The sequence below is a fragment of the Cydia fagiglandana genome, chromosome 13 (assembly GCF_963556715.1).
Source record: "Cydia fagiglandana chromosome 13, ilCydFagi1.1, whole genome shotgun sequence".
Classification (NCBI taxonomy): domain Eukaryota; kingdom Metazoa; phylum Arthropoda; class Insecta; order Lepidoptera; family Tortricidae; genus Cydia; species Cydia fagiglandana.
This window is the reverse complement of record NC_085944.1, coordinates 270417-291091: the sequence shown is the minus strand read 5'-3', so window position 1 is coordinate 291091 and position 20675 is coordinate 270417. Positions and strand designations below refer to the sequence as shown.

Below are 20675 nucleotides of genomic sequence, written 5' to 3'. Positions count from 1 at the left end.
TTTTTTGTTGGTTCGTCTATCTCGTCGCCACTGTGATAACTTGGAATAACACGCAATTAATTAATGCTGTATTCTTTATTGGAACACTAATTTATCGATATTACAATCAAGACGCCATATTCGAGAGAAGCGAGACAGCCCACAGATAAGAGCGACCATAGGCACTTAAAGCTGACATACACGAGTATATCACATATAGTTCTTATAGTTTGGGAAAAAGTGGCTGTGACTAACGGACGGACAGACAGACAGACATGACGAATCCATAAGGATTCCGTTTTTTGCCATTTGGCTACGGAACCCTAAAAATCGGGATTTAACAGAATACCGTTATGTAAAGCCGATTTCGTTTGACTAAACATTACGGAGACATCTAAAGAGATATCTCCGTAATTTTCGTGAAGGCACGAATCATAAAACCTTTTGTACGTGAAAGATGACATTTTCGCGGTGATTAGCGTTATTTATTCCAGTAAAAACTGTCTGACACGGAATATTGATAAATTGCAGGGCAAAGGGTTCTAGATGATGGATTGAGGCCGAAAAACTCCGTTTTTATTACATTAAATAATCCGAGCCCTGATAAAAATACTGAAATATTTGCGTAGGTAAAGATGTGGGTCTCGGCCTCTATCCGTCCGACCGTCAAACGGTAGCAATGGGCGGTGCAAAACCATTCTCAAAATAGCCGCTAATTTCTAGAAAATTTCATGAGAAAGTTCTTCTGCAAGTTTCCTTGGAACATTCTCTTTCTGATTACGGATTATTAATGCACTAAATAGTTAACGACTGTTATAGAAATCTGTCGTTTACGTCATAAATTGGCATCTGTTTCAAGTAGCATCGAAATCGAGACTATCAGAACGATTGGCAATAATCGTGCAGAACAAATACGATGAACTTTTCCTGAAAATTTAGTTAGCAATATTTGAAAATTATCTTTGGCGTATTGGCACTCAACAGGGGAGTACCGAGCTATCTTGAGAATAAATGTATTGGGTTATTCCGATATGGAGTGATTTATTTCCTTAAAACTACGTCGCTATGTCTATGAAAATACAGATTAGTAAAATATCACAGGATAATACTCGTGTTTAAAAATATGAATTCGTTTTTTTCTATAAGTGTATTTACGGGGTTTTGAAACATGTTTGGTAATTTACAACAGCATTACCAAAAAGCACTAAGCATAAGTACTATTGTATTAAAATATCGGATATTATATTGTACCTAAGGTACCTATAAGTTATGTCAAGGTTAATTTAAAATAGAAAAAATAATAAATATACCTTAATAATTAATAGTAAGAGCAAATACAAAATATTTGCTATCACAAAGCAGGTAATTACAATAGACTACACGTGTGCCGGTGGTAACGTTTCAGAAACCTTGACCAAAAGGGCTCATTTAGACGATGCGAGAATTCGCATGCGAGTTTCATTACATTGCGGGTTTTGATCGGTCGGTTGAATTGGACGGAACCAACAGTCCGCAATGCGCGCCGTCTTAATGAGTCTTAACTATAAAATTGACTTTCGAACATCATATCACCTGCGCACACAAGTTATTCAGCGTGAAATAACTCCTTATTTGCGTTATTAGAGTATTAATCACTTTGCTTACACAGGTAACTACGAAATGGCACGTGTATTCGTTCCGAAACTACAAATTTAAGCGCCTACGTAATTCAAGTGGCTCTTTTAAAACCTGCCGGCGTATTGTGGATTAGCTTTACCCACGTAATAACTGTGCCTTTTTAACAACGTGGGATAGCAAGCGACGGACACCGTTTTATCACGCTGTCACGTAGACAAGAACGACCATTATATTCATACTGACTCCAAAACTTCGCCCGGTAACATATTTGGGCATACCCGTATGGGTATGGGTATCCATACAATACAATACAATACGCCTCATATATGTTACTTTTCTTGTAATTTTACATCATCGATATAAATATATTTTCGGAGGTTATTTTGCGCCATAAGCCGACGGTATATCGCAAACCTACTGCGAAGGTTATGGTTATCTCACTGCGGAATTCGACCTACTAAGAAATATATTATTACATATAAGAAAGTCAAAGTACCTAATGAAGCCGTTCAGTGCTCAGGGATGAGATCGATACCTACATAATATGTATACTTAGGCATGCCCGCAAATGCCTCCTTAAGTATGTGATTTCCAATCTCACGTCCGCGTCCCTCAAAGCTGCATTCCCTCGGACCGAGGACGTGACACGGCACAAGTTTCATCTGTGTAAATATGTCGGGAAGATTTGCGATATTCCAGCTCCGGGCGTCACGGGTTTACAGAATGCCGGCTATTGGAACTGGGATTTTAAATTTAAAGGTTTGGTAAAACCTAAGAATTATACCCATTCAATATACCTAGAAATCGTGAAAAGAAGACACCGCTCTTTCTTTATATACTTATTATAAATTTACTTTATGAATGTCTAAAGGATAGGTATAGTAGTATACCCTATAATGGGCGTGGAACCAGTAATGGGACAAAAAAACATAATTCCTCTAAAATAAGTATCTAAAAGTAGTTTATAAACACTGGCTGTATATTATCATAAATAAATAAGAGTCCTAGAGCTGTTTCAGTTTGAAGTTTCATTAAATTTTGTTGCTTTTTAAGAAATTGGCGTCAACCCAAAAGTTGTCCTGCCACTGAAAAAAAATACCACTACGAATTCTTAACAACTTCGCTAAGAGAGGTGAGTTAATTTATTAAATTTCAATTAATTAATACTTGATGAAAACTAGAATGTGTTTTGTTAATTGAATTTACCATGAGATAAGGTATACAACACACTATGTTGTGACTCCACAGATGTAAAAAAATAGTGGTATTTGGCCCAATCCCATTATAGGAGCTGTAAAACTACATATACATGATTTCAAAGTCATTTCATTTCATTTAATTTATTTCCTGCGAAAAACCATGGATATAAAAGGTGTTACATAAAGGGTTGGTCACCCTGCAAGGTTGTAGCACTGTTCTTAAAAGCTAGTTAAAAACTAAAAAGTTTATTTATACAAAACAAGATATTTTGTCTAGTCTACTCGTACATTTGTCAAACCAAATATGTTATACAAACTAGCTAAATAACATGATTCAAATATAATTCTGACTAGCGACCCTCCCCGGCTTCGCACGGGTTACACAAAACCTCAAAAAAATAATTATACACATAAACCTTCCTCAAGAATCACTATAAAGTCCGTTCAGTAGTTTCGAGTTTATTGCGAACATACATACACACAAACAGACAGACGGGACAAGGGACTTTATAAGGTGTAGTAGGTGTAGTAGGCGCGAGTAGGGTCCAACCTGAAATAAGCCGCAGATTCCTGCAGCCGACCTGTCTCCACAAGTATTGGCTCGCCTTTCCTGTGCGATAAGACAGTCGGCGCGAATCGGGAAATGAATTAGAGATTAACTAGATACGATATAGTAAAGATATGTGACGTCCCACTGGTATGGTATAGCGGTTGGCGCTTACGCTATTATTAACGCCGCTCTAATATTATTGCGGCGCTATACGACGTAAGCGCCGATCGCCATTAGGTACCTTTTTCCGTGGAACGTCACATATCTTCACTATTTCATATGAATCTCTAATTCATTTCCCGAATAGCGGCGCCAGCCGCCATAAGGTACCCTTTTCCGTGGAACGTCACATATCTTTACTATTTCATATCTAGTGAGTCTCTAATTCATTTCCCGAATCGAGCCGCGAGAGGATAATGCAGTTGCTGGGCATCCCTACGTTTCCTTAATTCCGTCCCAGGCGGTGTAATGTATGTTACACTATAAATAGTCTGCAACAGACGCAAAGGCCAATGATGAGTGATGTCAGGGTACGTTCGAATTGGCCTGTTTAGTTTTCAACAACAAGCTCAAGGCAGTCCCATTGATTTCGTCAAAATGGTCAGCCTTTTATACCGACCCCCGGAAGACGACCGTGGTTCCTCACGACATAAATAGTAGGTACAAAAGATGTATGTTGCCATATACTGCGGCATTTAGCTCTTGTTTTGTCAAATTAGTGGTTGTCATCGTATTAAGTATCGTATAGTTACAGTAATTATGAGATCGTGATAGATATTAAATGCGTGTTCTATGAATTTTTCGTCCTCACATAAAGTGTAATAAGGTCAGTATTGAAGCATTACAGAAGTAGGTGTAAGGTATAAGTTAGCTTACATTTATTTTACAATGTAACAATTATTACCATCTCTGCCTATATGACTTATGTGTATCTATAGTATTAATTATACATATATGGAGGTGTTTAATATACCTACAGGAAAACTCAAGCATAATAATAATTGTGTGTTTGTAGTTTTAAAATATATTATGTAATAATATGTATGCTAGATTTAAGGTATTCATCTATGGGCCAATAGTTGCCTGAAAATAAATATTTTCATTAATTAATTCATTCAAACATACGCTGAAAAGAAACAGATATTTTTCTTACTTACACGTTTTTTAATGTTATTTTTATTATTATATTATAATATTCTGTAAGATATTCTCATTTAGTTTTAAGATACGTTTTATTAAAATTATCAACAATATGCCACAGTAAAAAAAATGTCACCGTGTTGTTTGTGATTTCTTGGTTGGTCCTTGGTCCCGCAGTAAAGCATGTTGGTTTTAGCGAATAGAATCGAATTCTGCATTTAATGTCCTTTAGCGAACTGCCATCCACAGCGAGCAGCAAGCGAGCGGCCATTATGAGAAAAACCTACACATAAATATAGCCATATGATAGCCACATCACAGCAAATAACCTTCTTAAACGAAAACATGTCACCACTTTATTCGGGAGACAGTTTTCTTGGGGACAATCCAATTTGTCACCCTAGCTGTCCGTTTACTAAGCCCCAAATCGACAGTGAGCTTGAGGTCGCAATACTCGATTCTTAAAATGTTTTCTACGTAAACAGCAGTGTAACGTTTATTTACCTATCGACTAATTTGATGGCCTCCTATCCTAGTCGGTAGCCCTACGAATCAGGAAGTTCCGGGTTCGAATGCTGGTAAGGCATTTATTTGTTATGGATATTATCAATAATAATGCACGTGGGATGCCTAATAACATCAATAACAAATTGTGATATCAGCATCGGCCTCCAGGATTGATATCGCAAATAACAACATGTCGCGTTATGGCCGAAGACGAAAGGCTCAGTAAAGGAAAACGGAAAATATTGTGACCTATTTCGTTACGTGACCGCACGTTGATGGTATAAAGATAATTGACCTGTCAGTAAGTATTGGATAAATATAGTACGTTAGTAAAACTCTCTGAGTCTTTTATATGTATACGGTGTATAAATAGATTAGTTATTTTATAAAACTGAACATATATAAATTGCAATGCTTTTTTTGATTTATTTTTCTAGTTATTTATATCAAATGGTGCAAGTAAATATTAAAACGAATTAACATAAAATTTAGTTCAGATATTTACCAATTTATGTATTTTCGATGAAAATAACATTTGATGGAGACCAAAGGGTGCCATGGATACCTATAAAAATACAACTTTCAGATTATAGTTTGTTACAATCGTTTCAATATAGTGATTTGCTGTCATAGGAAAACACACTGGTCCATTAAAAGCTCTATGGAAATAATATTTATCGCCAAGATTTGACGATTTGTTTCTACTACTATTTTATTCAAAACTATTTAAATAAACTAAATGAGTTTAACGCTTTCTTCCAAATGAGTCAATTTTTGTACATATTTTGGTAAGTAAGGTGTATTCGGGTAATACCGAATGTCGGATAATTCCGAAATTCAGATGAAAATCACCCTTAATTCCATCATAATAAAAGTCTAATTTCGGAATTATCAGACAGTTTTCGACATTCGGAATTACCCGAGTAAACCTTACCACAGGGCGGACACGCCATACATCGAAAATCATTTGCGTTTATATGTGTGCACGGCACGTCTGTACACGCGTCATTGTGTGGGTAAGTGGCTTAGGGCTGACTCGTGCGGCGCGCGGGGAAGGTGAAGCCGAGGTTTGCCGAGGCCGGCCGAAGGACACGACGAGCGGCCCGCTGCGTTGCATAATTCGACCGAAATACGTAAAAAAACAAAATATAGGTTTATGTTTAACAAAATATAGGTTTATGTTTTATTTCGCTCCAATTGTTGAATTGGCTTTGTCAGTTTATAGTCCTGCACGTACTTGGACTTTCAACACGCCATTATTAAATGTACCTTATTGTTGATGAGCGCTGGTGGCCTAGCGGTAAGAGCGTGCGACTTACAATCCGGAGGTCGCGGGTTCAAACCCCGGCTCGTACCAATGAGTTTTTAGGAACTTATGTACGAAATATCATTTGATATTTACCAGTCGCTTTTCGGTGAAGGAAAACATCGTGAGGAAACCTGCATACATCTGCGAAGAAATTCAAAGTTGTATGTGAAGTCCCCAATCCGCATTGGGCTAGCGTGGGGACTATAGCCCAAGCCCTCTCGCGCTCGAGAGGAGGCCTGTGCCCAGCAGTGGGACGTATATAGGCTGAGATGATGATGATGTATTGTTGATGCCTATTGATTATTTTATATAACATACATAATTATTTCTTAAATTCTTAAAATTAATTTAAAAATCAAACGCGAATGTTCCGCGACCAACAAGTTCTTTTTTGTGAAAAGAGTGTTAAACTAAAAATAAAACATTTACGAGGAATATCTGTGTAGAAGGTCTAGTTACCTTTGGTACTTTAAATATTAAATGTTGGCTTAACATTCACAAATCCAACGAACGGGTTTTAATTCAAATGATATTATTATTATTACGCAAAAGTAGGTATAGCCTTATTTACTGATACATATTTCGTCTCTTTGGAAAACTATATTATTATTCATTTCTACCATAAGTAGGTATCCGTACTACCCGTACATCGCAGAATACACCGGCATTTTGAACGTTGCGTCATCGCGTCGCGGCGTCGCTAGCCGAACTGAGCGTACGTCAGGTGTCCGTCAGAACTCAGTCGCGGGGCGAGGTAATCAGAGTCGGGGCGGGGCGGTGCGTGTCCGTTCTGTATGATAATACTATTACTTATTCTGTGACCTTACCATCTTATTTTTCAGTAAAATTGAAGTATAAATTGCCGGGTTCAGCAGCACAATCAACTGAACCCTTCCAAGATTATTCTCCAATAGCATAGTACTTTGTAAAGACACTTCGAGACGCCTTGATTAGACGAGATTAACTGCCGTATTCGAACTTCAAGATATTCACAAGAGACGACACGTACTAGATCCATTCTACATAGGTTATAGTTTAGATATCAACTAGTTCTCTTTTGCAGCGCAATTCGGGCAACCAATGTCACTTTTACGTTAGATAGCGTAAGAATCGAAGAAGAAGAAATCGTTCCAGAGTATCTCCAGAATCGCGCAAATGTCAAATTTGACAGGTTAGATTTTAAACATATATCTAATAGATGTCTATTTCAAAATCCGGATCGGGCCGTAAGTCGAGACACTAGAAAACGTTGAGACTGAAAGGGCACCTCCGCTCCAGCGTTCCTTAATGAACTCATTTATCTAGACTCATTATGAACTAAGGTCCAAAGTTTTGTGCCTAAGTCTTAGGATCATTTTGCAGGATTACTCCAGGTTTAGAAATTGAAGGTATCGGTTTCAATAACGAAACCCTTTAAAGTTCTTATTTTTTTAAATGTCGAAAGCACCTGTTTCATCGTACAATTACAAGAAGTCTGGAAAAAAAAAATGTGATCTTGTTGATATTTTTCACAAAGTTCGTGTATCAATGCCGAATGAAAATATTTTAAAGGAAAATATGTTTCACTTTTATTTTTAATGGCATTTTGGAAAAGACGTGTAGTGGTGAAGTAAGTTAGAAAATTATTCCTTATTCTTTGTCCTTATCCTTTGGGCCACTGTAAGTACGTCAAAACAGGATCACGTTTGTCATCAGCCGCCTTATCGATCACTTTTAGTGGTGCGCTGAAGTGTAAAAAACCGGGCAAGTGCGAGTCGGACTCGCGCACGAAGGGTTCCGTACCATAATGTAAAAAAAAAACAAAAAAAAGCAAAAAGAAAACGGTCACCCATCCAAGTACTTACCCCTCCCGACGTTGCTTAACTTTGGTCAAAAATCACGTTTGTTGTATGGGAGCCCCATTTAAATCTTTATTTTATTCTGTTTTTAGTATTTGTTGTTATAGCGGCAACAGAAATACATCATCTGTGAAAATTTCAACTGCCTAGCTATCACGGTTCGTGAGATACAGCCTGGTGACAGACGGACGGACGGACGGACGGACGGACGGACGGACGGACGGACAGCGAAGTCTTAGTAATAGGGTCCCGTTTTACCCTTTGGGTACGGAACCCTAAAAAGTGGCCATTGTTATGACCAAAAATGAGTCATTTTTAGGGTTCCGTACCCAAAGGGTAAAACGGGACCCTATTACTAAGACTTCGCTGTCCGTCCGTCCGTCCGTCCGTCCGTCCGTCCGTCTGTCACCAGGCTGTATCTCACGAACCGTGATAGCTAGACAGTTTAAATTTTCACAGATGATGTATTTCTGTTGCCGCTATAACAACAAATACTAAAAACAGGATAAAATAAAGATTTAAGTGGGGCTCCCATACAGCAAACGTGATTTTTGACCAAAGTTAAGCAACGTCGGGCGTGGTCAGTACTTGGATGGGTGACCGTTTTCTTTTTGCATTTTTTTCCGGTTTTTTTTTTGCTTTATGGTACGGAACCCTTCGTGCGCGAGGCCGACTCGCACTTGCCCGGTTTTTATATCTTTCATTTTTCCCGAATTCTTAAGACCAAAATTGTGACGTTTTTATAGTTTTCTTTATTCTCCACAAAGCCTAAAGCCATTCAAGTGAACATGATATATTACAAAAGTTTGCTCTATCTTTGAAACAGGAGGGTGGGCCAAACAAAATATTTTCAACAACGAAAAGTGAGAAACAAGTGAGTCTAAACCGTAAAATTATTCAAAATATTTATTACATTTTAATGATTTTGTTTTAATTTTTAATCCAGCTTTACGATTATAATAACTCGATTGTATATCACTTAGATAACTGCACTATCCTTTCAGCTCAGTCTCTAGAAATGTTCCACCATGTATATATCTTTGACATCACAAGTGAATGGCTTGTAGTTGTGATATTCGCTAAGCATGCGTGTCTCCCTAGTGCTTGACTCGCCCTTTCATCATAACAACATAACGAGCATGCGACGGTATACTGACGACATTTTTAGCTCCGCAATAAATATTGTCGGCATTAACGGGCCGTAAAATAAAGGGCCTCATTACGCCCTCATGAGGTCTTTGACAAATGCCTCACGCCGGTGGAAATAATACCTTAAACCCGACCCACTTTACACCAAAGAGCAAGTGTAAAGGGATGAAAATATTGGAGATAGACCAAGATTAAGTCTGCAATGATTTTGATAGCACACGCAGTGCAAGTGTTATTTTAAGCGTCAGACTTCTATGAAATTATGATGTATAAATAACACTTGCGCTGCGTGTGCTATCAAAATCGTCGTAGACTTATCTTGGTCTAACTCTAGTGTCATTTTAAATTTAGAATTCTCACTTCTATTACAAACTTTTTACTCATGTGAGCGTAATTCCTACATCTGCATCTAAATAGCTAGAACTATGCATAATATACATACAGAGTCAGGATGAAGGCTCAGTTGAAATGGGCGTATCAAATGATATCGCACCACGCACGACTACTAAAGATACAATCTCCAGCTAAATGTCAAAGATAGACAGCTTACAGGATTCAAATGGAATAAAAAAATGCAATGAAAAGTAAAAAAAATCCCGAGCCTCATAGATCTTACCTCAAACAAACTTAACCCTTTCATGTCTGACCCCTCTTTATCAAGCTACAAAGATTCTTTCCGTATTGTTTGAGGACTTTGAAACTTCAGTTTGTATAACTCTATTTACTTAGATAAGAAAGCCAGAAGCTTTTAAATGTAATTATAAGTAGAATTAGCCTTAGGTTAACCCCTTTTTTGTCAAGTCACTGAAAAGGGGCGCGTTAATGGACTCGAGATTTATTACGAGGTCGAAAGACGATTTTTCTAAAAGTTTTATACTTAAGTCGGTAATCTTTCGACCGAGTCTTTATAGTAGGTACCAATGGAACTTTTAAAGTTCTTAATTGTAGCGAGCAACAAAATTGAATTTAGTAGAAATAATACCGAATTAATAAAAAGAATTTAGAGCGAGTAGAAATTTCACATACAAAGCTTTTACCCGCTATATTTTCTGTGTGTAACACTTATTAGAAACGAAAAAAACCAAGCGTAAAAAGGCATATGTTACGTCGTAATGAGAGCGTAACTTCGATTGTATGGGAGCGGCTATTTGGCGGCGGGTTCTCGACTCTTAAGACATGATCAACTAACCCATGGTCAATTAAGAGCGTTGATGTTGTCAGAATGTACCTAAGTGTTCTCAATATTCCTTCAGGGTCATCATGCTGCGTCTGCTGCCGTGGTTCCTCCTGGCTCTGGTGGGGGACAGTCTGGCGCTGGTCGCTACCGCGCTGCCCCGTTCCGTTAACCTAAGGGGTATGTGGCGTCTCCTCTGTGTCTGTCAACGTCGTGCACAGCATCTTACAGATGGCGCTAGTAGGGCGAATTCCATACAAAGAACGCAAGCGCAACCTTGTTTCGAATGTCAGTTGTAATAAATAGGAAGAAAGAATTTTGTAGACGCATTTGAAATGTAACTTGGTCATGTAAGAGAAAGATGCTACCATGTCATGAATGATGGGCACGTTCCATGGTGTCATACAAATCCATGTGGACCAGCAAATCTAACCTCGAACATTTCAATTGATACCACAACATAGAAACCAGGAGGTCTCCAAGATGACAATCTCTGATGGATACGCCAATGTATAGAAGCAGTCACGTGACTTTTCGTAGCATCTGTCATCCCGATACATTATTTCTTTTCGTTAGGCGTTTTTGATGTACGATTGTCATCTGGGCTAGGCCCCCAGATCTCTTCAGGAATTCATTCTAGACAAAGGAGCTAAGACATTCCCTTCTTACAGATGGGCAGAAGTTTGACTACATTGTGGTTGGCGCTGGCGGAGGTGGTATCCCGGCAGCGTCGCGGCTGGCCATGGCTGGCCACGACGTCCTGCTGGTGGAAGCCGGAGATGACCCCAATCTGCTCAGTGATGTAAGCTTACAGTCATCCCACTTGACGCTACTGACGTAAAGGATCGCGCTCCCATACAAAAAATACAAAAAATATGTGTAATGAATGAATGAATGAATATTTTTATTTCGTGTAACATATGGACACATTTTATTTTATTAGTAGAGCTTACAAACTAAGGGGTTAGTAGGTACATGAAAATTTAAAACAAAACAACACTGATGGGGGAATGCAATCCCTCACAGTGCAGCAAGTAGGGACAGTCAACCCTCTCCGCTATCATGCGAAGGATGCTGTTGGGACTGCCATGCACACGGCGCAGCAGGGATGCTGCAGCTGCAGGAATGACCGCGACTTAATAATCTGTTTCACTCTGGAGACAAGTGACCAAAGTTGCTTTCCGACATTTCATCCTCCTCTTAGCATGTTCAATAACGACCAATGAATCGCAATGACATCGCATCCTTCGTAACGTCCAGCCTTCATATCTTAGGGGCTTATTAACCTGTTACACAGGGGAAACAGCTTGCCAAAAAGGGTGCCCATTTGGAAACAGCTTAGCCAGATATTTTATTACCTGTATAATTTTAAAACAATTTTATTTGAATAGCTACTTATTTTCTTACCCCCCCAGATCCCCGGAGCTGCCATGGGACTGCTCGGTTCAAACATAGACTGGCAATACCCAACTATACCCAATAATGTCTCCTGCCTCTCTGCACGAGATAACAACGCGTGCCGCTTCAGCCGCGGCAAGTGTCTCGGCGGCTCCACAAGCATCAATTACATGATGTACACGCGAGGAAATCCAAGAGATTACGACGATCTCTGCATCGATGGCTGGGCTTGGAACGACGTCAAACCGTACTTCCTTAAATACGAGGGCTTGCAGGACTTGGACGAGCTACCACCCACTTCTATTCCCTATCACAACACCAACGGGACTATGAAGGTAGGTTTCTTCGCCGACTCCGAAAACTCGTGGCATTCGAGAATAATTAAAAGTCTTCAACTTTTAGATATCCCTTTCAATCCAGATGTAAACGCTAAATCGCAAATTGGGGTGACTCAAGTGGTGGGATATGTGCACAAAGGCGTACGTATGAGCACTGCGCGTGGATATCTCACACACAAAGATGTCAAAAAAGCATTGAAAGTGGCGAAACGCACACGTTGCACTAGTGTCATCCTGGATGAGAACAATAGCGCAATCGGAATTACGGTCATAACTCAAAACAAACTGGATTTGCTGGGATTAGTCAAAAAGGAACTTAGTCTTTACGCAAGGAAAGAAGTAATTCTCTCAGCGGGGGCGATCGGTACCCCTCAGATACTAATGTTGTCCGGTATAGGACACGCCGCCCATTTGAAAAGCTTGAGGATCCCCGTGCGCGTCGATTTGCCTGTCGGCGATAACATGAGCGACCACGTTTTACCACTCTGTATTATACAAGCTGATCCGGGTCTCGGCATTCCCGTTCTGAATCCTTTCGTCATTGGAACGAAAGGCGCGCAGGGCGTGCAGTGGCTGGCCACAAAAGATGGACCTCTCGCCTCCGACGGTCTGACAGACGCCACCGCGCTGATAAACACCAAATGCTACGACTTTGAACAGCGGAAACTCACTCATAACAGTTCCGACTGCGAACTCCCGTCGCTGCAAATAATCAATGCCTTTATTGACCGCAATCTGTTGCAGAGCATCGAGCTCGTCGTTCAACAAGCGATCGGTTTGAAATTAGACGTCGTTCGTCAGCTGAGTGCCGCTAACGTCCACAAAGCCCTACTCGTTGTATCGCCTGTGGTACTACGGCCGTATTCTCGTGGCACTATACGACTCAAGAGCACGGATCCTACTGATGATCCTGCTATATTCCCAAATTACCTGAGCGACGACAGAGATATAGAGGAAATGCTCCGTAGCATTACGATTCTAGAGCATCTGGCTGAAACGCCGGAATATAAGGCGCACAACGCGTCTCTTCTGCACTTGAAGTTTGATGGATGTCCAGAGTATGAAGATGACCGCGAAGGGTACTGGACGTGCTACTGTAGACATATGACGTACTCGGTGTTCCATGCGGTGGGGACTGCGCGGCTAGGAGCTGTGTTAGATGAACAGCTGCGCGTGCGAGGGGTGGAGCGGCTGCGCGTGGCCGACCTCAGCGCGCTGCCGGAGCTGCCCCGCGCCAATACCGCTGCTTCCGCCATCGCCATCGGCGAACGCGTAGCTGACTTCATCTTGAATTGCGAAGCAGAAAAATAAATTTGTCCGATAAAACCTGTTATGAATTCTTTAATTTTTTCAATGAACTGCTTCCTTATATCGCTATCGAGATGATATGAAAGAAAAAAAATACTTGTGCCTCAGGTGACATACAATTTGCGTTAGAATACTCGTAAGATTTTACCATAATTAAGGGTTGCCCATTGACAAGCTTATCAACCAAATTTCATTCGTCTAGAATCTAGATCTAGACTCTAGATCATGTCGATAGCCTTTTGTTTGAAGTAATAACCCTTTGAAATATATGGTTAAACTAGCTAAGTGGGTTTTAGCGAGAAGTTGGCAATTTCATCTCAAATCATACTTGCAAAACTTTAATTCATCATACTTATTTAGGTACCGTTATACACCAATACTTGGAAACAAAAAAGAAAATATACGTCAATTACGTTTTGAAAAGCAACTCCTTTATAACGAGAAAGAATATGAAATACCCAGCCTTGCAGGTATAGGCTTTGCCGAAATAATTCAGTATCTCATTTCGACTGAACTCGCGCGTGATTTCCATATTCGCGGAATTGTTAGCAAACTGGAATTGAACAAACGAACTAGGTAAGGAAAGGTAAAGCTAAAGGTAAAGCTTCAAATACGATTTCTCTATTTAAATACGATTTCTTTTCATATAGTGAGGTTGGTAAATAACTGAATCACAGACAAGCCCATAGCACAAACGTAATATCTAAAGTCATGGTTTAAACCAAATTGTAATGGTTATTTTGTTTAATAATTAACTTGTGTGTTCGTCAGAATTGTACAGTTTTCTCTCCTGTGGACAATAGATAACAGTTTGTAGGTAATGATTTTATCATAGTTATTAAAGCAGATAGTTTCTCGCCTACTGAAAATTTAGCTAGGTTATCACGCGCCCTACTCGGGACGGCCGAAACGCGCGTCCAGCGCGGCCACTACCGCGCCGGGGTCGCGGGCCGCTGCCAGCAGGCCCGCCACGGCCTCGCGCGCCGCCCCTCGTAGGGCTTTTGTGTATGTCTACAGGAAAGACGCGAACACAGTTTTGTGTTTGACTCTCTTTTATTTATACTATCGTCTCTCTAACCAATATTAGGATTTATTGTTTAAAAATGTTTCATTGGGTAGCCCCTCACGATTAAAAAATGGAGTTTAAAAGTATAACTACGAAATATGGGTAAACTTTCCAAAATTGCATTTTTATTATCTCCCTTTATAAAGCTGTAGGATTGCCGTCCCACTGCTGAGCCATTCATCAGGCCAGCAATAATGAAATTCCTGGCAGTTCAAGTCTCGGTAACTGCTGTTTTCCTGTTCTTATTAGTTACGCGAGCGAGAGCGAGTCATGTGTTTCTGCAATCTGTATAAAGTGACACCAAGGTAGCTGTAGCTGCTAATAGAAACTAGCAATACACATTAAAAACAGCAAATTATCAATGACGTGCTAGGAACTAAATGTACATTCATCACACGCAGGGAGAACACTCTTTAAGGTAGCGCTGGCGTTCCGATGTCAACTGCAGCTGAATTACTGCTGGTTATGACGTTCATACCGTCACTCACTTTATCTTTATAGGCAGCGTGCATGAACTATAGGGGGCAGCATTGTAGCCGTCAGATTTTTGGCGCGAGGCGTAAATGTGACGTTTATGCTTCCGATGTAGCCCACAAGATGGCAGAACCTACTGTGCACAAGGAAACGTACCTACGAGAACTGTAGATGGTAGCACCTTGATTTGGCAATGGACATGTGCACATATTATGTTTCCGATTCAGGCCACAAGATGGCAGGCTCTCCAACGCGCACGGTCCAATACAATGGCAGCAACAACGACGCCGCGCCGCTTCAGTAGTGCAGTTGCAGATGTCATTCATATAACACATTTACATTGGCGCGAATTATGTTGCTGGAGCGATAGCGAGGGCCACTTGCACTTGAGTTACCATGGTTACCAGTACAATTTGACACTGGCTTAACGGTTTAACCGGTTAACCCCAAACCCCCAAACAAGTGGCACTAAGACATTCATTTTTCGTATTTCAAAATTGTGTTAGGTATTAGTCCTGGTTAGAGCATTCAAACTTGGCAACATTCTACAAGCAATAGGAATTACACCACTTGTATTAAATCCACGTAAAATAAAGTACCTTCAACCACCGCCATCTAGCGGGATTTCGGCAAATTACAAAAAAATCGGGATGCTTTTGATAAGCCGTTATTGCTCCTCCGGGGACCATTTGTTCTAATCAGGTTAGAGATAGCCAACCTTTGACTGACGAGGGTTAATAGATAATCAGTTAGTTACGAAATATGGATTTCGATTTAATAAATGTTTAAAGGTTGAAGAAAATTAGGGTAAGTAATTATAATATGTAAGTAAATTGAAAAAAAATGTTGATTTTTTTTGAAATTCAAAACTAGAATTAATGAAATAATGTTACAATTTTGTTTTTACGAGAATTTTAACGAAACAAGTAGCATGCGTATTCCGATTTTAAAAACAATCTGCAGATCCAAACTTCACCACTCCATAACTTGACCAGTGAAACCTGTGTTGAAACGTCGGTAAATCAAGGTAATTGAATATAATTCGCGTTAGACCCGTCTATAATGTGAGTTAATATACTGTGTTCAAAACGCGAAAGTTTAAAATATTATAGATCCATAACTGATCCAGATCTAATTCATAACTTGTTATTAAAATAAGAATACGCTTGTAGGTTTCATTTATAATATAAACCTTGTGCAAATATTATTCCCCTTTGATAGCGTTAGAGCCATTATTGTGTCTGTTCACTGTTGTTGTTTACATTACATCTGCATCTGCACACACGGTGTATTGGACTATCCTGCGGTGTCAATTAATGCACCTCAACATTTACAAATACATAGTAGGTACAGGTAAAAGACCATCATTCATCATCATCATCATCTTAGCCTTTATCCCATATCCTAGGGTTTGGGGTCGGCTCTCCGTATCATTTTGCGCCATTCTTCTCTATTTTGCGTCATGTCAGAGCTTGCGCCTATCGTCCTCAAATCTATCGGCACTGTGCTCATCCATGTCGTAGGGGGGCGGCCTCTGCCCCTCCTACTTTCGGGGATGTTATTTAGGGCTCTCTTAGTCATGTGGTGGTCGTCTCTTCGCATCACGTGGCCAAACCAGCGCAGTCGGCTCTCGCACATTTTTTCGGCAATAGGTGCAACCTTGAACGTTCCACGTTTTAGGGACACCTGCAGCACCAGAGAAAGTAGTACAGATGTTATGCATAACTATTTTCCTTCGTATTTTCACGGAAACGTACGAACCTGTCTTGCTATTTCAGTCAGTCTCGGTTGCTGCTCTTAGTGGAAAATGGATTGACACCTTAAGTAATAAAGTCAGAAGCGTAACGGGCTCTGGCTTGAGTCAACAGGAACCCATTTGTTTAGGAAATGTGATATGTGGAGATGAATGTGTAAATATAATATAACACCGAAAGACTCGGTGTGGAAATGTATAATCCGTCTGCGTGAAGTAATTGGACGTCGACGCCTTCCATTATTTGTCTTATAGCAATTTACTTATTTCACGTGGGAAAAATAAATATCTGCTTGTAATTTTTGCACTGAGGGTTGCCTCAGAGCTCTGAAATGATCAAGGATTAAAAGAAACAGAAATAGGCACAGAATAAATAATAGCACTATGTACAGAAGACTCACTCTCTAACAAAACGCGTCTGTTACGATCAGCACAGATATGGCCGCTAGGTGGCGACAGCGCCACGCGCGGCTTATGGCTTTCCGTGGTGCAAGATAAAGTGTAACTGCCGTATTCGAACTTCAAGATATTCGCAAGAGACGACACGTACTAGATCCATTCTAGATACGTTATAGTTTAGATATCAACTAGTTCTCTTTTGCAGCGCAATTCGGGCAACCAATGTCACTTTTACGTTAGATAGAGTAAGATATCTATTAGATGTGAATAGGATCTCTGAGTCGTATCCTGTGGAAATCGCTCAAGAGTATCTCCAGAATCGCGCAAATGTCAAATTAGACGGGTTAGATCATAAACATATCGTTATCGTATCTTGGTGATGTCTAAAAGATATCTATTTCAAAATGCGAATCGGGCTCTAAGTCGTGCGTGAGATGTGCACCCATTACTGAGACAATCGCCCCAACAATTTTGATAGGTATTTTGAATTTTTAGTTTTAGTTATTTTAAGTGTAGTTACTTTTAGTTTTATATTCCTGTTTATGTCTTTTGGCAATATATTAATAAATGCATCGCCCAGGTCATATTAAAACTAATTCAAAACAAAGTTGTCAATTCTGATCTGAATCATGCTCCAGGTATTCAGCTTGCAGAGAATGCATTCATATTAAACGAGTTTCGTTTCGAGTTTGAATAAGCTGAGCTAGCGACTAAATTACTTTTCTGGATGTTTACCATGCCCAGTTGGAGTTAAACTAATCTAAAATGTGGGTGTGGCATGTCTGCTTATGAAGCGGGGCTTTCAACAAACAATGTGTTACCTTTAATAACTTGAGTGCATGTGAAATGGGTGAGATGCAGTTATAATAAGCTAACCACGACCGTGCAGCATATTGAGAATAGAATAGAAACGTTTATTTGCATGAATACGAAGGGTGTCTTTCTGAATCCCTAACAACATTTGTCCTAAGTCACTTGAACTGGTTTGTCCTAATAATTGTATGTAATGTTTGAAACCAAAATTAGGGTATACGAGTGTTAGGACAATTGATCATTATGACAAACAATATTAGGGAATGCAAAGATAGGAGAAAAGATTTTAGGGATTCAGATATAGATCCAATACGAAGGTCCAAGGTGTTACATAATATAAATAAGATTTTTGTATACAATTTCATTTTTGATACGAGCTTTTATCACTGACTGTACGTTACAAGTATATATGTCGTCGTCTAGCCGCCACACAAGCCGTTTGGGCTTACTGTGGGACTAGGTAGATATGTGAAAACACCTATGCCAGCGGTTCTCAAACTTTTTTTGGTGACGGAACCCTTTTGGAAAGCGAAATATTTGACGGAACCCCAAATTAAAAATTTTCGTTCGTCACTGCGGACCAGTGCCTCTACTATCAGTTGGCAGAGTATTTTTCACTTACTTTCAGTGAATAAACGTGCCGTGTGTCGTCGTTTTACGTTTCTTTACGGTCTTATGTACCTAACTTCACTCCACTCCAAACGATGTTGTCCCTTTCTAAGTATACTATAAAACAGAGCAAGAGTTATATCGGAGTTTTATACAGCGCCTCTAGGATTCACCTATAGAACTAAATAACAAAATTGACACATTTTCTCATTTCTACGTAATTTACTATCTATGCATCTCGCTCTCGCAAATTAGTGCAAGTGAGATGCACAGAAAGTAATGTTACATATACTGATGGTAGCCGTGAATATGGAGGGTAGAGGTAAGGAGAATCCTTTATGACTTTATGAGAAAACTCCTTTATGGGAGAATATTTGCAAAAAGTGGGCACGCTGTCAGCTATTATAATTTTTCTAAATCTCTTCAGAGTAGCGAAAAAAAGAAAACCCATAAACCTAGTTTTTCATTGTATCAATACCGTACTAAAAATCATGGAGAATGGAAGATACTCGTATTTACAAGTGGAAAAACGTTTTCTCTTTTTGTATGGATGATTACGTAGTATACTTCCCTCTTAAGGTTTTTGACGGCCACTTTTTCATTATTAATTACATGGAGATTGTATTCCTTACCTCTACCATCCACTAAGAGCATTTAGAAGGGACATGTCATCGCTGTCATTTTCTTTACAAAACAGTCTGCCGATTTTTGCGGGGGAGGGGACGTCAAATGTATTGCTATTTCTACATGATTTGTACGTAACGTACAAATAGCCATGTCAGTCCATACAAAAGTTTGCACAATTGTGTTTTTCGGCAGAGGGGTAAGTAATAATGTCACCAAAAAAATAAAGAGTATACCTACGAGACTACTACGACTATGATATTTGATTTATTCGGTTGTCAATATAAAACAAATGTAGGTGTTCTTTCTTCCCGTATGAGACGCCATTACTATGTAGTTTTGCTTGAGATTAATAAACATTACCTATATGGTGTTAAAACAAGCTTTTCTTTCCTGCTTGGAACCCTAATCCTAAATCCTAACAGTAAGCACTCAATGGCCACTCCAGTTATTAAATGCTCTAAGACCAATTTTGTCACTTTGTTACTGACTCAACCTTCATTCTACAATTTTTAAAGATTTGACGTTGCCATAGTTACGAAAATAATAAACACATCAATGTTAGTAAACAATGTATAAATTAAAATATATTGTATTCAAGACAAAAATTGCAAAATATGATAATTACGTAAACATCATTAATAATCGAGTTAAAATTATGACTTTGCGTGTTAAAAAATAGGAAGCAAAGTATACGGCGCGATTATACAGGCTACTTTTGGCTACATATTTATTACGTTTGATGAAAATAGTACACACATGAGAAGAAATCTTAAAATATTAAAATAGGTATGTATTATAATGGTCCGCTTCAGTCCGCACCGCCTACTGCTAAGTAACATTATCTAATAGAGTGTGCGGAAAGAGAAGAGTCGTGAAATTTAGGGGAGCCCATACATTATACCTACGAGTCTTCTCTTTCCGCACAGACCCTACGACCTACGTATGACCTTAATAGCGATCTTAATTTTATAGTACCTATATGATCTCGAGTATATTTCAGTGCCAAGCGCCCCATTTCCAATACAAAATGAACCCACGCAGCGGGTTTTTGGCAATAAATGTGTTTTAAATTTTCAGATTCTGAACCACCAGCAAAAGTTTTTGAAGAAAGTTTTATATTTCCTGTTACCAAGTTGACATGAAAAACGAGTACCTACCAAACACAATAATTTGAACAACGGAAAATAAAATAATACTTACTTAGTAAAGAAAAATAAATAAACTCACAGAACATTTGTATGTTTTATTTTATTTAAGATAATAATGCTTAATAAAATACATAGCAATTCTTGTGTAAATATTCTTACTATGTGTTATGTGCACCCAGCAACAAAAACAGCAACATGTCTATGTACCGCTCCTTGTATTGAGCCTTAATTCTTAATACATATGTAACTTCTACATGCATACGCACGCATGCATACATGA

General features: G+C 39.2%; 1 protein-coding gene across 1 annotated transcript; it reads left to right on the top strand.

Annotated features, from left to right (window-relative positions):
* The first annotated feature begins 10548 nt into the window (after positions 1-10548).
* Positions 10549-13509, top strand: LOC134669758 (ecdysone oxidase-like). Its single transcript, XM_063527390.1, has 3 exons — positions 10549-10642; positions 11134-11264; positions 11878-13509. The coding sequence occupies exons 1-3, from the start codon at positions 10549-10551 to the stop codon at positions 13507-13509; spliced, it is 1857 nt and encodes a 618-aa protein (XP_063383460.1).
* The last annotated feature ends 7166 nt before the right edge of the window (positions 13510-20675 follow it).

Bases quoted from the DNA above. Each gene is read 5' to 3' on its own strand.
- LOC134669758 (XM_063527390.1), top strand. From the start codon at position 10,549: ATGCTGCGTCTGCTGCCGTGGTTCCTCCTGGCTCTGGTGGGGGACAGT. The intron at 10,643-11,133 runs GTATGTGGCGTC...CCCTTCTTACAG, and splicing joins CCGTTCCGTTAACCTAAGGG to ATGGGCAGAAGTTTGACTAC. The intron at 11,265-11,877 runs GTAAGCTTACAG...TTACCCCCCCAG, and splicing joins ACCCCAATCTGCTCAGTGAT to ATCCCCGGAGCTGCCATGGG.